The sequence below is a fragment of the Acyrthosiphon pisum genome, chromosome A2 (assembly GCF_005508785.2).
Source record: "Acyrthosiphon pisum isolate AL4f chromosome A2, pea_aphid_22Mar2018_4r6ur, whole genome shotgun sequence".
Classification (NCBI taxonomy): domain Eukaryota; kingdom Metazoa; phylum Arthropoda; class Insecta; order Hemiptera; family Aphididae; genus Acyrthosiphon; species Acyrthosiphon pisum.
Window position 1 is genome coordinate 69,577,864 of NC_042495.1, and position 15,430 is coordinate 69,593,293.

The 15,430-nt window shown below is 33.8% G+C and overlaps 2 protein-coding genes across 2 annotated transcripts; both read left to right on the forward strand.

Annotated features, from left to right (window-relative positions):
• Positions 1–1,383: 1,383 nt before the first annotated feature.
• Positions 1,384–6,093, forward strand: LOC115034222. Its single transcript, XM_029490322.1, has 5 exons — positions 1,384–2,313; positions 2,443–2,533; positions 3,414–3,513; positions 3,630–3,749; positions 4,308–6,093. The coding sequence occupies exons 1-5, from the start codon at positions 1,569–1,571 to the stop codon at positions 4,524–4,526; spliced, it is 1,275 nt and encodes a 424-aa protein (XP_029346182.1). The 5' UTR covers positions 1,384–1,568; the 3' UTR covers positions 4,527–6,093.
• Positions 6,094–6,937: 844 nt separating this feature from the next.
• On the forward strand, positions 6,938–9,332 carry LOC103309135 (glycerol kinase-like). Its single transcript, XM_008183824.2, has one exon. The coding sequence runs from the start codon at positions 7,219–7,221 to the stop codon at positions 9,055–9,057; it is 1,839 nt and encodes a 612-aa protein (XP_008182046.1). The 5' UTR covers positions 6,938–7,218; the 3' UTR covers positions 9,058–9,332.
• The last annotated feature ends 6,098 nt before the right edge of the window (positions 9,333–15,430 follow it).

The following is a 15,430-nucleotide window of genomic DNA, read 5'->3' on the forward strand; positions in this document are numbered from 1 at the left end:
TTAATTTTATTTAATATACGAGGAGCTATAAAAATCCAAAAATAATGTCGCGACAAATATTTAGACCAAAAAATATTTTAGACGAACCATATTTTAGACGACAAATATTTCAGTCGGAAAGTGTTTGACCGACACGTATTTTAGCTGTCGGCTATAATATTGTCAGCCAGAATATTTCTGTGCTAAAATACAATCTGCTGGAATATTTAACGGCTAATTAAGATAATTAAGATGCATTAATTATTAATGTGGAATTCTCTTGAATCAGATTCGTTCCAAATTAATGTTACGTTTTTATAAAGAAAATTTAACGAAACGTCTATAGCAGGAATTAATCATCGTTCCGTGCCGAGAACTATATCACGCGAAAGTAAGTATAATGATATGTAGTCTGGAAAATGTCTCGTTCGTCAATGGCTGCACAGTAACATAATATTATTGTATAATAAATAATAATAGGTACCTACATGGTTAGATTATACATTATTATACCACTAATTTCCGTGCTACATCCCTCGGCCAAAATGTCAAATACCAGGACACACTATAAGTTTATTTAACGGTCGTATTGATCGTTCATTCTCCCCGGGCTGGTATAGAATAGCCAACTGTGGGTTATAACTTCAATTTCGTCTTCATATTATTTAAAAAGTTTAAATTACACTAACTCCCCCCCCCTCACACCACTATATGTTCAACCGACCTAACACGACATTAAGTTTTCAAACATATGATTATGATGTATCTTATATAATGATGTAGGTACCTATGTATTAAATCCGTATTGTACATTTAAATTCAAAGGTCGATTTATGAATATTAAATTAAATCCACGTGTAATTAATTATAAATAATAATATAATATACTGTTGCAGGTATACAATAATATTATACAAATCGTGAATAAAACATGAAATTATTTTGATTGATGTCCAATATGTTTATGTATAATAATTAGTGTAATCATATACTTGTCTTAAAAATATATTATAATATTTACCTGTACCTATATACAGGAACATGCAATATGTAGTTGGTCGGTCGACGAGGCAGGTCATCAGTTTCTACATAAGTCCTTCATTCCTGTCAATATATTATAAATGTGCCTGATTGTTCTAAACACTGTCGTATTCAACTAGTATTGTTGGTAAGTTGACAAACGGGTAAACGTTTATTTTTGAAGATGTTTGAGTAGAGAGTATAATATAGCTTTTTGATCCAATTATTCTTTTACTACCCATCGGTAGGTATGTATATACGACTATACGAGGGACGTCCAGAGAGTAAGTGTATAGTATCATGATTCTCACGGTTGTATTATAGTAAATAATAACAATTTCAGTTGTAAATATTTTTAATTTTTAATGTAAACTTTTATCTGTCATTTATGAAATTTAATTGTAATGAATAGTTCCATAGTACAATGTACGTACATAAAAGTACTCAGAAATCCACCAAGGCTTTATATTTTATGATGATATTAAATACTTATATTTGAACATAATAATGTATGACAACCACGATGGCGTTTATTAAAATAAATGTTTAAATTTAGGTCGTTTTAAAAAATGGCCACCGGGATAAAGACGGTATCGAAGAACGAGGACAACTTTATGATAAATATGCGATTAATGAAAAAAACTGGATTCTATCAATTATTGGATTCGCGGAGTCTAAAAGTGTTTGGTCACAACGTATTCAAATGCATGTCCGTAGTTCAAATGTCGATCCTTTCGTCGGTGGCCTTTATATTTGTTGCAAACATATATTATTTTTCGGACGACATCAATACAGTGATGATGTATTCGATGTTAATTACATCCGATGTGCTCTCGATTTTAAAACTCTATTACATACTCCAAAATTCAGATACGATATGGAACTGCATACAGATGACGTCTATCGACGACTTGTCTTACAAGTATCACGATAGGCGTATACTTGAAGAGGGCCGATCCAAGTCCACGTCGTATTCGATACTAATTATGTTTATGTGGTTGAATCTCATAGTATCTTGGTCATTGGGTCCGCTGTTTGTCACAAATTATTTTTTAATCGTAGAACAGAACGACGAGATTTACCGTTACCGTTTCAACATAATGAATTTCGCATTCCCGGCAACCGATCGATTCTACAACGACAATTTCATGATTTATTACGGGATAGAATTTATCACACTGGTGCTATGGTGTCATTGCACGATGAATTTCGATGTGTTACTGCTGTCGATGAATATTACGTTCAAGTATCAGTTAAAAACTATTTCGAATTCTTTCAGTGCATTCAATTTCACACGATATAATGACTTCAAGAGTAAGTTATTATACCTACACAATAATACAATATCTGCGTTATAATTTGTTATGAAGGATAGGTATTTAAAATTTAAATAACTACTGGTCTACATCGATTACCATTTTTTTTTCATTCTCGTGTCGGTAGATAATCGTACAAAAAATGTTAAGCATCACAAAGAATCAGAATCGATGTTTGATTTCAAGAGTTTGATTTACGATCAACAGCGTGTTATTGAGTAAGTATAGGGTAACCTAACCTATATATAGCTATTGTGACTATATTCGTTTCAAGTTTATTTCTCATACAAATATTTAGTTCACGTGTTCATACAGTATAATATTATATAGACGTATAAGAGGGGGGGGGGTCCTATGATAGTATTATACCTATAGCTGAGTTTATGTGTATATTCTTATTTTTCAAAATTATTGTGACCAAAATAATATAATATAAGTATCAGGCTATATACCAGCTATATTTGTATGGCTATATATTAGTTATTTAGATAATTTTTTTAAATGTTATTCTATGCTTGGAAAGTGATCAAGTTGAAATCATAATATAACTTTAGACAATACAAAAATCTAAAATCCGTATTAATATAATATTCTGCAATATTAATAAGAGTTCGTTTTATAGATGGGCGAAAATTGTATGTTATAATTTATTGTCTGAAATATACTTTTTTTATCAAGCAGAATTTATACATTATTGACCTCTTCTGACAATGATGTTAATAGTGGCTACGTCAATATATGCATATAACTAGGTTGTATATATACCTATATACCTTTGATGAATGTAATTTTTTTGCACATACACCGAAGTAGGTAGTACAAAAGATTTAAAATTATTTTTATTATATAACAAATGTATCTTACGTGAAATCTTCAATCTTACATATTGCATATAGCAATAATATGTAAATAAGAATTATCTACTTCATGGAATCAAAACACATTATAGTATACATATCTACATACTATTGTTCAAGCGCTTGAAAAATAATTGTTTTAACGCATATAATATGATGGATCTGTGACACAAAACCGTTTATTCCATCAAACGTATGATGTGATTCGTTAATAAAATAATGTAATAATTTATTATTCCAGAAACATGAAAAACATTTACCGAGTATTTCGACCTGTGGTACTTACTCAACTAGCTTCAGAGTCTTTAATAATAATGCTACTGTCCTGTATCATAATGCTGGTAAAATTAATTCTATTTAGTTTATTATTATAATTATTATAAATAATATGCATACCTATAAATGGCTAAATGCGAGAAATTTAATATTTACGGGTTGGTGCTTTTGCATTATTTAGAACTATTTTAATGGTATTTCATTGTTATCTGCGTTGAACTTGAGAATATTTGCAGCGATATCGACGTTTTTATTTCATATATATGTTATCTGCTACTTATTCGACGACGTCAACGAACAAGTACGTTATACACAATTGAATAATATACTAAATTATAATTAGTACTATAGTTGCGTATAAAAAACTGTTAGTTATTTTTAATGGTTTATTGTATAAAATATAATCATTAATTCAACGCTCTAATTTTTCGTACACGCAAAATCTAGATTGTATAGGTAATAGGTATAAACGAACATACGTTATTGTATTAATAATATTCAAGGCTGGGCATTAACGAGTTAAAAAGTTAAAATTAAGTTAAAAAGTTAATTCAATTTTAACTTTTTAACTTAGCTAGTTACTTTTGGCATTTCATTAACTTAACTGTTACACCAATACCGGACTACGCTGCACATCTACTCAACGTCCACGCGTTACTTGTTAATTATTGTAGACTATAGTATAAAATACAAAATATGAGGCCTGTTGGAAGTACTTCAAATTTCGAATGATTTAATAAAATTTAATAAATTGTAATCACTGAATTTACATAAAATACCGCATCGATCTACCCGTGACTTATTGTAACGTAACAATGTTGACTTACGTCATTCTTCACATTATTAAATTATTTTTTAGAAAGATTCGATGAATCTTGCTTTGTACAGCAGTGATTGGACGACAAGTGATCTACAACATAAAATTCTACTACTTCATGCCATGCGGATGAATAACGCCGAAAATCTGAGACTACAAGTGACGAGAAATAAAATAGTAAATTTTCAAATGTTTACGTATGTACGTATGATTTTTTTCTCTTTTTATTATAGTGGCTATTGCGGACATTACTTTTATTAAGAAATATAATTTTACGACATTATAGATACAATCTTATAATTATTCACTTGTTGTTCGTATAGCTATATATATAGTGATTAAATCCCGCGTATAGGGAAACCGATGATGAGATCATAGGATAAGGTAGAATTGTAATAAATTATGTAGACTGATTCATTTGTTAATTCGTTTTATTTAAACAATTCAAAATAAATTGTGATACAATTTTAAACTATAAAATTATCTCTATGTATTAGTATTCTCGGATCACCCAATATTTCTAAGTGTTTAAGAAATATCAAATATGCGATTTCATTCGTAGCACTTTTGATAAAGTACTGCGTTGTTATACTAACAACAATCTTCTTCATAGGGTAAAACTTCCTTTGACATCAGACATCCAATCTGTCTGTCTCTGCAGCTTCTCTCCATCCTGTTCCAGGTCTTATCATCGCTCCAAACATCCCTGGACTCTGGTGACACCGACCACAGTCCTCCCATCTCAGGCGAGGTCTACTCAGAGGTCGTTTTCCTGCAGGATTATTTTCGATCGCGGTCCTTATTATTGACTTCTGTTTTTTCCATACATGTCCTCCCATTTAAGTCTTCTTAAAGATATTTCCATTGTAATGCTAGGGTGTTGAAAAAGGACCTGGGGTTCCCGATTATGTATTTTCCTCCATTCATCGGTTTGACTATTCTTGTATGGTCTGAAAATTCTCCATAGAATTCTCTTTTCGAAAATACCTAATCTTATTTCTTCCGTTTTTCTAAGGGGTCATGTTTCTGACCTGTAAAGTACCACTGTGTGATGTTATCATATATGTCTGGTACACTAACAATAATGTTATATTAATATTACTGCTGTATCTATTATTATAATATTTGATCGCGCTTATAGCATTTATCATTGGTCATATTCTCGTGTGGTTACTAACCTTTGTTTAATCTTGCACTCCCCACGCATTATCTCATTTCTTAGAAATGGTTTCTCCGAAGGTTGATTACTTTCATATAACTTGCCAATTAGTATTTCGTTGTGTTTGGGCCCCAGAAGTATTCGAGTTCATAATACCTATATTGTAATAACAACCATCCTAACCATGAGGCTATTCGTTGTATAGTTATTTTAGGTAAACTCTCATATTATTATTATCATATATTTATAGCTAGTCTCCAGTACGTAGTAGACAGTAGTATATTATAACTTAATATATTTTAATACAACGGCGTATGCTGTGTAAGCGAATCTAATGCCAGCAAAATAGCAAATAGTGTTACAGTGCATTATTTTATAATATATATAAGTACATTTAAACGCAATGATGTTTAGTTCTTAAGTATTTTTGTTTTTTTTTCGTATGTTTATAGATCATGCGGACAACGTATTCGATATTATCGGTATTGGAAAAAATGTGTGCAAACAAGACGTAAACTATAATATTATGATGAAACTCGTAGTGGGCGTTTAATTCAAACGTTTGAAAACAATATAAATTAATATTATATTGTTACAATAATATAGTCAATAGAATCAAGAATAAACACACAAAATAGAATAAAATTAAATGTATAGATCGTGTTTGACATTTTGAATGTGTCATTCGTATTTTTTCAATCAAAATAATACCAATACGCGCACAGGTTTTCTTTAATAAGTAATTGTTTGTGTATTTCATTTACGATAATATATTAATATTGTTAATATATTATTAATCGATGATTACAATAAAACTATTCAAAATAAATAATTTTTATTTTTCACATTATTTCACTAGAGTTTATGCGCTATTATAGTCATCAATGTCGGTGATCCTATATAGTTCATGTGTTGCTACACCTTAGTTCGAAAAAAGTAACATTTTCCAATTTTTTTCAATTACCGTATAAATCGTCATTTATATAAATAGTATAGCGCAGTTTGAGGCGTCAAATTAAGCTCCTTCCTTTTAGAAACCTATGTAACATAAACTTCGTTATAAATACTGTTTTCAATCTCATTCCTATTGTTAGACGATTAGAACAAACATTTCTGATCATTTTTTTCGGCAAAGCTGTTAGTTGACATTGCCGTAAACTATCTAGCTTAGTTTTGAAGTTCCCTCGTAAATCCTTTTTCGGCAAAGCTGTTAGTTGACATTGCCGTAAACTATCTAGCTTAGTTTTGAAGTTCCCTCGTAAATCCTTCCACCACAAAATTCACTAAAAGTAAAACTTGTATTAAAAAAGCTATCAACAGGTATGTCGAAAACACCTTAGTTCGAAAAAAGTAAAATTTTTCAATTTTTTTCTTTTAACGTATATATCACCATTTAAATTAATAGGTATATTGTATACTGGTAATGATTAAGTTAACTTGTTTTATCCTATGAAAATATAGGATTTGGGTTTAAACTCCTCCCGAAAATTTGTTCCATCTACGGCCTCGATTTCAATATAAATGTTTTGTATAAAAATACTTAACGTAGGTATGTAAATACATTATTGTTTTGTAAGTATTTTATTTCCATATTTTATGTTCGCATTAAGTGTTATTATCATGATTTTTTTGTCAATCAACATCAATCATAATTTCTTAGGAAAAACATTAATTATCGTGTACCTCTACTACAAATTACAAATTTAAATTTGCCGTAACATAGCAACAATTAGCAAACAAAAAAAAAATCTAAATATTAAAACTCCACTATGCCGTATACACCTTAACTAAAAAATGAAACAAACTGAAGTCATAGCGGTACTGTCGGTCGAGTCGGACGAAGTTCGATTCACAGTGGTATCGACCAGGGACGGCAGCGAAGTGGTCACATCTGCAGAGACGTTTCCGTTAATAACCGCACAGTCGAAAGACCGGAAAGGCGGCAGAAATGTTGAAAGCTCAGATCAGCAATCTGTGGCGGCGGTGTCATCATGCGTCGTGGGGACACCCACGCCGGCCACCGACGCGGTAACCGATGGGGGTGTGAGCTGTACTGCAGAGAAGGAGTCGCCGATGAGTCAGGGCAACGTAGAACAGGACCCGGACGTTGTTTGGGAAGCTGTGCTGCGGGTGATCGGCGACGCGTTGGACAAGATGTATCGGGACGGCATTCCGATCACGTACATTAAGTCAGTAGCCATCATCAACGAGATGGCCACGTTGGTAGCGTGGAACGCGGTCACTGGCAAAGCGGTGCACAACTTCATTCACTGGACGGACGTTCGGATGACCGAAGGCGGGACGGCCGCGGCCGTGAAATGGTTGCTCCAGCGGTCGTTGGCCGTGCGGTGCACCGCGGACGACTGCCGGTTTGGCCCACTAGACGCGTGGCTGACGTGGAAGCTGACGCGCGGCCACACTTACCAAACGGACGTGACGAACGCGTCGTACACTGGGCTGCTGGATCTGGCCACGCTGCGCTGGGACTTCGACGCCATGCGGTCCCACGGTCTGACACCCGCTGCTTGGCCCACGATCCGCAGGCTGGACAAACGCTCGGCGTCGGTGATCATTGATGGCCCCCTTTACGGGCTATCCATTCACGTGACGATGGCCCGTCCCAGCGCCATGCTATACGCACAGGCGTGCTACCGCCGCGGGCAGGTGGCCGTCACGCTGACAGACCGGACGGCTGTGGTGCTGGGCGCGTACGACCATGGCCCGCCACGCTTGCAACCAACCTTAGGGCCATGGCCCGTAGTCGGCTATTGCGAGCCAAACATGGCTGACCGGAAACGTCCGAAAATCGTGTATGGCTTGCTGGCAGTGTCCAGGGCTAGCGCCGTCGTGTGCTGGCTGAAGAATATGGGCCTGACCAAGTCGTGGGACGATTGCATCAACACCTATGCTTTGGGAAGGTCGACAATGACCGAACACCAAGCGTACATGGTGCCGGCGTTCGGTGGCCTGCCGTCGGCGCCGTACGGACGGTCGGACGCGCGCCCTGTGGTTTGTGGCATCAGTGGCAACACCGGGCGCGTACACTTGATCGCCGCGGCCGTCGACTCGATCTGCCACAGCGTCAACGACATTGTCCGGTGCGTGGTGGCCTGTTCGTCGTCAAAACGCGCCGACCCCGTGTACGTGGACGGGCAGTGTGCGGAGCTGGGCGGCCTGATGCAGCGGTTGGCAGACGTGTCTGGCAGTCGGTTAGCGGTGAAACGGTTGGACATGGCCGTCAGCGGCGCGGCACGAATGGCCGCGGCTGCGATAAACGTCGATTACGCGGACCGACTTGAGGCCGTTGACTACGAGCCGACTTCCACCGACGGACAGCGGTTGGCGTGGGACGGTCAGTGGGCGAAGGCGGTGCGCAGGAGTTACGGCTGGGTGGCCGTGGACGGCCGCGAGTTGGACGACCGGTACGCGGAGGCCCGCGCAGACAAGCAGGCCGGCTACTTCGGCGTTTCACAGTTGGCCAATATACTTCGCCGCGTTGGTTTTTGGTACAACAGGAAGGTGTATGATCTCCTCTACGCCTTGCGTAACTATTTGACGCACAACACACCACCGCACGCCGTGAACACCGATAGCTCACCCGGAACGCATGATACCACGTCATGTAAAATGTAAATCCACGTGAACGTTTTAGACTTGCAAGAACAACGTTTTAATAATATTTTAATTTATTTTATCGCACGCTATGACTGCGATTTTGCGATTCCGCGTATTTGTCTAGCTCAATACGACTCTTTCAGCTTCATCCAGACAATTTTGGTTTTAGAGCCACAGTTAATAAGAGGTCAAAATGACTTAAGACAATTTGGTATTGAAAACGAAAGAACACACTAGTACACTACAGTCTACAATATACTAAAAGAACTGAAAATTTTAAAAACATAAAAAAATTGTATTTCTGTATTTTCTATCTCCTCCCGAAAATCCCATATCAATCCAAGGTCATTGAACTGAAATATTTCTTGTTTACTGAAATAGGTACACTGTAGGTATTTTTTATAAAATTTAAAATCGCACATATAGGTATATGGAAACCAAAACGAAAATTTCGAATAGTTGTGTCAAATTTGTGATTTTAAATCAAGTTAATTTTCTAATACCCATACGCCTACAGTTTTAAAAAAATATATTGTTCTTTACAAAAAAATTGACACCATCGGAATATATTGTTTAATAAGTACCCACGTAATCGTGTCGTATTTTAGGGAGTAATCCCTTTTTTGTCATTCGACAAATATAATAGACAATCAATTTCACAAAGGGGAAAATTGGTATACAATTGGGTTTTACTCTTAGACAGTGTAATTTTAGTACAATGGAATTCGATAGTTAAGAAATTTTGTGTGCGACGTACGTGCCTAGGTATATTGAGAGTGCATTATATTACTATATTAGGTCAACAGTGCCGCAACTTGGTATATATATTGATGGGTGTGCATGCAAATATTATGGAGCCCATGTACCAATAAGCCCATAAAAAATACCATTAAAATACAACACACTGCACATATGGGAGTGGTAAAGTGGGCAGGCAGGCAACCCATACTAATTATTTTCTTCCAACCACCCACCTTGATACGACACTGCAGGAAAATATATAAAGGGTAAGTTAATATCACAGAATAAAATCTGTGTTAATATCTACAAAAATATTCTATTTTTAAGTAAAAATAAAGAAGTCAATTTCTAAATTCTTAGATTTATTATAGCTATTTATTACTTACAGTTTTATTGAATAATAGTTAATGTTGTTATGGCCTGCCTAAAAGGAATAAGATAATTAATTTTATTTTTCATTCAAACGAGATGCTATATTAAATATTGTGTATTAGCTATTAGATTTTAAACATAATAATTCAGACAAATATGCATAGGTATCCAAATGGTGTGGCCTCTGGCCTATTGTTATGATTCGATGGGACACGGGGGCCTGGGGGTTTCTTTCACCCCCCGGTAGTTGCGGCACTGTATGTTAAGCATCCTTTTAATCTCACTTAGTTTTGGTAGTTACCCGTGAATCGTAGATGCTAAGATTTTTTTATTTGAAATCAGTTATCATTAGCAGCAGTTTTATTAAAATCATTTATTATTATTTGTTATCCTTTTTTTTTGTGGCATCGACAACCCTGTCGGAACTGCTTAAGCATTATTATCGCTTATTAATTTTAAATTAATACATTACACAAAATTAATAATAAAAACAATTACATATTAAGACATTTACAAATATACATTTTTTTTAGGGAAAAATTAGTTTTCGAACACTCCGGCTGCCAAGGGCTACTCTCCGTAGCGATTGCTAGTAAATATATGCAAATCCCTGGAAGTCTAAGAGCTTGCAGTGTTTGACGTACTAACAATCGGAGGACAGAAAATCCCTGTCACATTGTCTTGGCTCGTGGCGCGTAACATAGGGTCCACGTATTGCTCGGACAACACCTTAATTAATATGGGTGTGTGGGTATTGATAGATGAAAAATAAGTCATTTTATAGGTCAGTGTGACGTACCAAATAATATACGATATTATATAATTATGATCCGTCTCGTTTTAGATACATTAAATAACATAAAGGATTAGTTAAAGATTAGCATATGATACATAAATCAATGTCATAAATCCTATTAAAATACGCTGTGAGAATACAACGAGGGGGCGATGCGATCTCAGGACCGCGTTCCGATTATGATGGGCAATCTCACCTGCACAGGTTAAGAAAATAGTCGCGGATTAGCCATACACAATCAGGTCCATATATAGAAAAGGGGGTGGCGATCACGACCAGATTTCATGAATGTCATTTCCGAACATTTAACAAAAAAAAAACTACAGTAGAAATATAATCGTATATTATAATTATATGAATATGCGGTTATTACTTATAACATATATATATATAACTAATTGGTTGTACCTATCTAAATATTAACGGATGATGTATGACCACGAATTAAGATATACATTAAGATATTTATTAAGTATATCTTAATTCGAGTGTATAACATAAATAAAAAATACGATAATAGGATAATGTCTACTTGAGCCAGTGGACGTTCGAGGCGCATACTGAAGTCCCCTTTAGACCTCCCATTGTGGGCAATAAAACATGCTCAGCCGTATCTGATATGCTAGAGCAGTGCATGCAGTGGGGACTAACGGCCCTACCTGTGCGATGCACTGTTGAAAGCACCCGTGTCCAGTTAGTGCCTGGGTCATATGGAAAGGTCTTCGGTACTATCCTGGGAACCGTACGCGCCTCCCACCTGACGACATCTGGGATGAGCCTGTGGGTCCAGGTGGCCTAGGCGGAGACCCTCTATCTCCTCTCCCATTCCCAGATGTTGGTCATCCGTTCGATGGCCTTGATCTTCGCGTGAGGGAGAGGACGGCCCTCCGGCGGCGGTTCGGCGAGGCTGGTCTTGACTCTAGTCCTTTCCAAGGCCAGAAAGTCCGCAGGTGGCATGCAGACTAGGAGTGGAGCTTCGTCTGACAGTCCTGTAGGCATGAATGACGCGTGCCCTGCGGTCTTATCAGGTCCATCCTTGTCCTGGCTACAGCTTAAATGGAGACGGATCATTATTTACTATCCTGCATTGATACAAGTATACAACAATATAATATTTTAGTAAGTCTCCTCTTGCAGGTGACGTACAAGGGATAAAAGGATGAACTCAGATGCAAAAAAATGTATAGTCTTGTTTAAATTGAAATTTGAAGTTGTTATAGATAATTGTATTACTCAGTCACTCAGATAAACACTTGTGGAGTTGTGAATTGGTATAACTATGACCGTAGAATAGTCCAGTTGAAGTGTTCAAAAAATATTCGATTCACTGGTATACTTTTCTAAGTACAAAATTAATTATGCCCGAAAACATTCCAAGTCCAAAATATGTTTTAGAAAAACTAACTGACGTGAAGGTTGTCCGTCTAGCTCGTGTAAAACACGTCTGAAAACAGGCCGTTTCGGGTCTCTTAATTAGTCCTATCTCTCTCCCCAGCCAATCGATAAGAATATCCGGTTCCCACGAATGCTGTGTCCGTTCACAATCTTCTCGGAAATGCTTATGGCCCACGTATCATCCAGTACACTGCATTTTGACTATCTACTGCGTAGTCTTAACATATTATATAGAACTAAGTCCCTTTTTCTCTCTGTATGCTTAGATCTTTAAAACTACACAACGGATTTTGATGCTGTATTTTATTGAGAGTGATTTAAGAGGAAGGTTTATATATATATATATATTTATAACATGCATAATATAGAAGAGAAACACCCCTGGGAGGTGCTCAAAAGGGAATTTTGAGATTTACGATAGACATTTTTGTTTATTAATGGTTGCTATGGACACAAACATATAGAAAATATTCAAATTAAAAAAAAAAATAATAATAAATCTTAATCTTAACAAAATCCCGTTGTCTGCCTGTATGCTTAGATCTTTAAAACTACGCAACGGATTTTGATGTGATTTTTAATTGATAGAATGATTCAAGAGGAATGTTTATAACATGTACTTACATAACATGCATAATATGGTTGAAAAACACTGCCCCTTTTTTGTATGTACGAGCATATCTCGAAAAGAACTCTACTTATTTTAATACGGTTTTCACTAATACATCGGTCGAGTTACGGGGAAGGTTTTAAAAAAAGTCAATAAAAGTTATTTTAATAGATTATTAATTGTGGCCGCTTACGTGTCTCACAATTTATTGGGTATATCTAACCTAATTGGTTGTTCAATAGGTTCATTAATATTTTATAATTTATTCTAAATAAGTTAAATATTTTATGTATTTTATTAACAGTTAGACAGTTAAAACATTTGTATGATCAATGTTCATAAACATGTATGAAAATTGTATCAATGAGTCACACTCAGTATTAATATTTAACTAGAGAAAAACACGTATATTATGTAGATTGTACGAAATTAGCCAGTAGGTAGTATGAAATTTTGAATTAGTATTTTTTAATATTTAGCTAAAAAAAATATTATATTTTCCACCTACGTCTAGTATCTATTTGTGAGTAGATATTTAGTAGATAATTTAAAAAAGTATAACTTTAGCATTTTGTTATTTTAGAGCGAGTTCTTTCAAGATTTTATGTCATGTATGCTTAATAAAATTGAAATTCATCTTCTTGATGATAATTAAATATATAAATTAAGTAAGTAATACTCAAAATGTGTGTAAATTTAAAACAATATTTTAGGTTAAATAAAAAAGTATTTTTGTATTTAAAATTAACTTTAAATACATTTATTAGAACACTTTACAAGTTTGATCAGCAGGTAATAAAAAGGTTGTACATTTGTATGATTCAATAAAATGATATGTAGTAAAACACAACCTGATTCATACGGGCAACTAAAAATGTATTTTACAGGTACTTAAGAAAGTCAAAAGTTACATAAAATATGATTAAAAAGTACAAAATAATAGAATGTAAACTAATGAATATGTAATAATAAACATAAATAATAAATAATTTTTGACCAACAAATTGCTATTTCAAGTTCAAAATAATCTGACGGTACAAAAAAAAGAACATTAAAGTTTTTTCTAATTAATTTAATTAAAACTTTGATACAGCATAATATGAAAAAGTATTAAACACAATTATTAGTACAAATTTTATATATAGTAATTATAGACCTCAATATAATACAATGATAACATAATATCTATGCACTTAATAATAAATAAATAATATATTATATAATCATTCTATATTATCCTTAATTTTTTTTATAACACATTTTACTTAATTAGATGTTAAAAATAATAATATACTTTAATAAGTTAATTTTAAAAACTTAAAATTTAGACTGTTTTTAATAATTTTTTAATGTATGGTTTCCTTACTTTTAATTTGGTTTTGAGAATATTTGCATTCAAATTCAAAGCATAAAAAAATGATAAGATAACAAAAAAAAACAAATTTCTACAAAGTTAAGTTATTTATAATTAAAGCTGAGATTTTAATACCCTAAGAAACCTAAAAAAAATGCTATTACGCCCAAAAATTCCAGAATAATGTATCACATTTATTATTATTTTTAATAATTTCGATATAAATTCCGTATAAATGAAAATGCACATTTAAAGGATTGTAAAAAAGTTTAACATATAGAACTGATTGTTTTGGACATCTATAATCTGGAAAAACAACTATTTCCATAAATTATTTATTTTTTTTATAGGTTTAGATTATTTATTTATCTAGTTGTACTTAACTATATTTTATTGAATGTATATATAAATCATATAAAAGTATGTGATTTTAAAATATTTTAAAATACAAATTTTGGATTCAAAAACTTCAAAAATCCTAAAACGCTATAAAAAAAATGAAAAATGTATAATTAACAATATGCTAGTGTGTATATCTAAATTGTGTACCTACTAACTACATCATCTACTGATGTCCTGAGATTTCAAACCCTTAAAATGTTTTGTTACTTATTATTCTAAGTCTTAACACAATCAAAAACATAAAAAAAAGGAATATTAAATTATATTATTTGATTTATACACAGTAAAAACCCTACAAGAACAATATATTAAACTAAAATATTTTAAACAATTAAAATTAACATACAAACCTTAAATATTTAGAATGCCTACAATAAGTATCTATCTATTTTTAGTTGTACAAATATGGGTGGTAGGATGGTGAAATATTCAAACATTGTAGTAAATTCATTGTTTACCCATTGTAGTTAAACAAATTATGTGGACAAAATTGTGATGATAATTGCGTTAAGACATATTTTGAAATTATGAGTAAGCACAATACCAAACCTTATGTTTAATAACAAATACTTTAGAATTTTGAAGTATTGTTAACATTTTTATCAGTTATAAATGTACCCAAGACACGACAAAACAAACAACAACAATAGTTACTGGATAGCCAATAAAATTATTAATACAATTTAAATACAAAAAAAAAAAAAAAACACAATAGGTATAA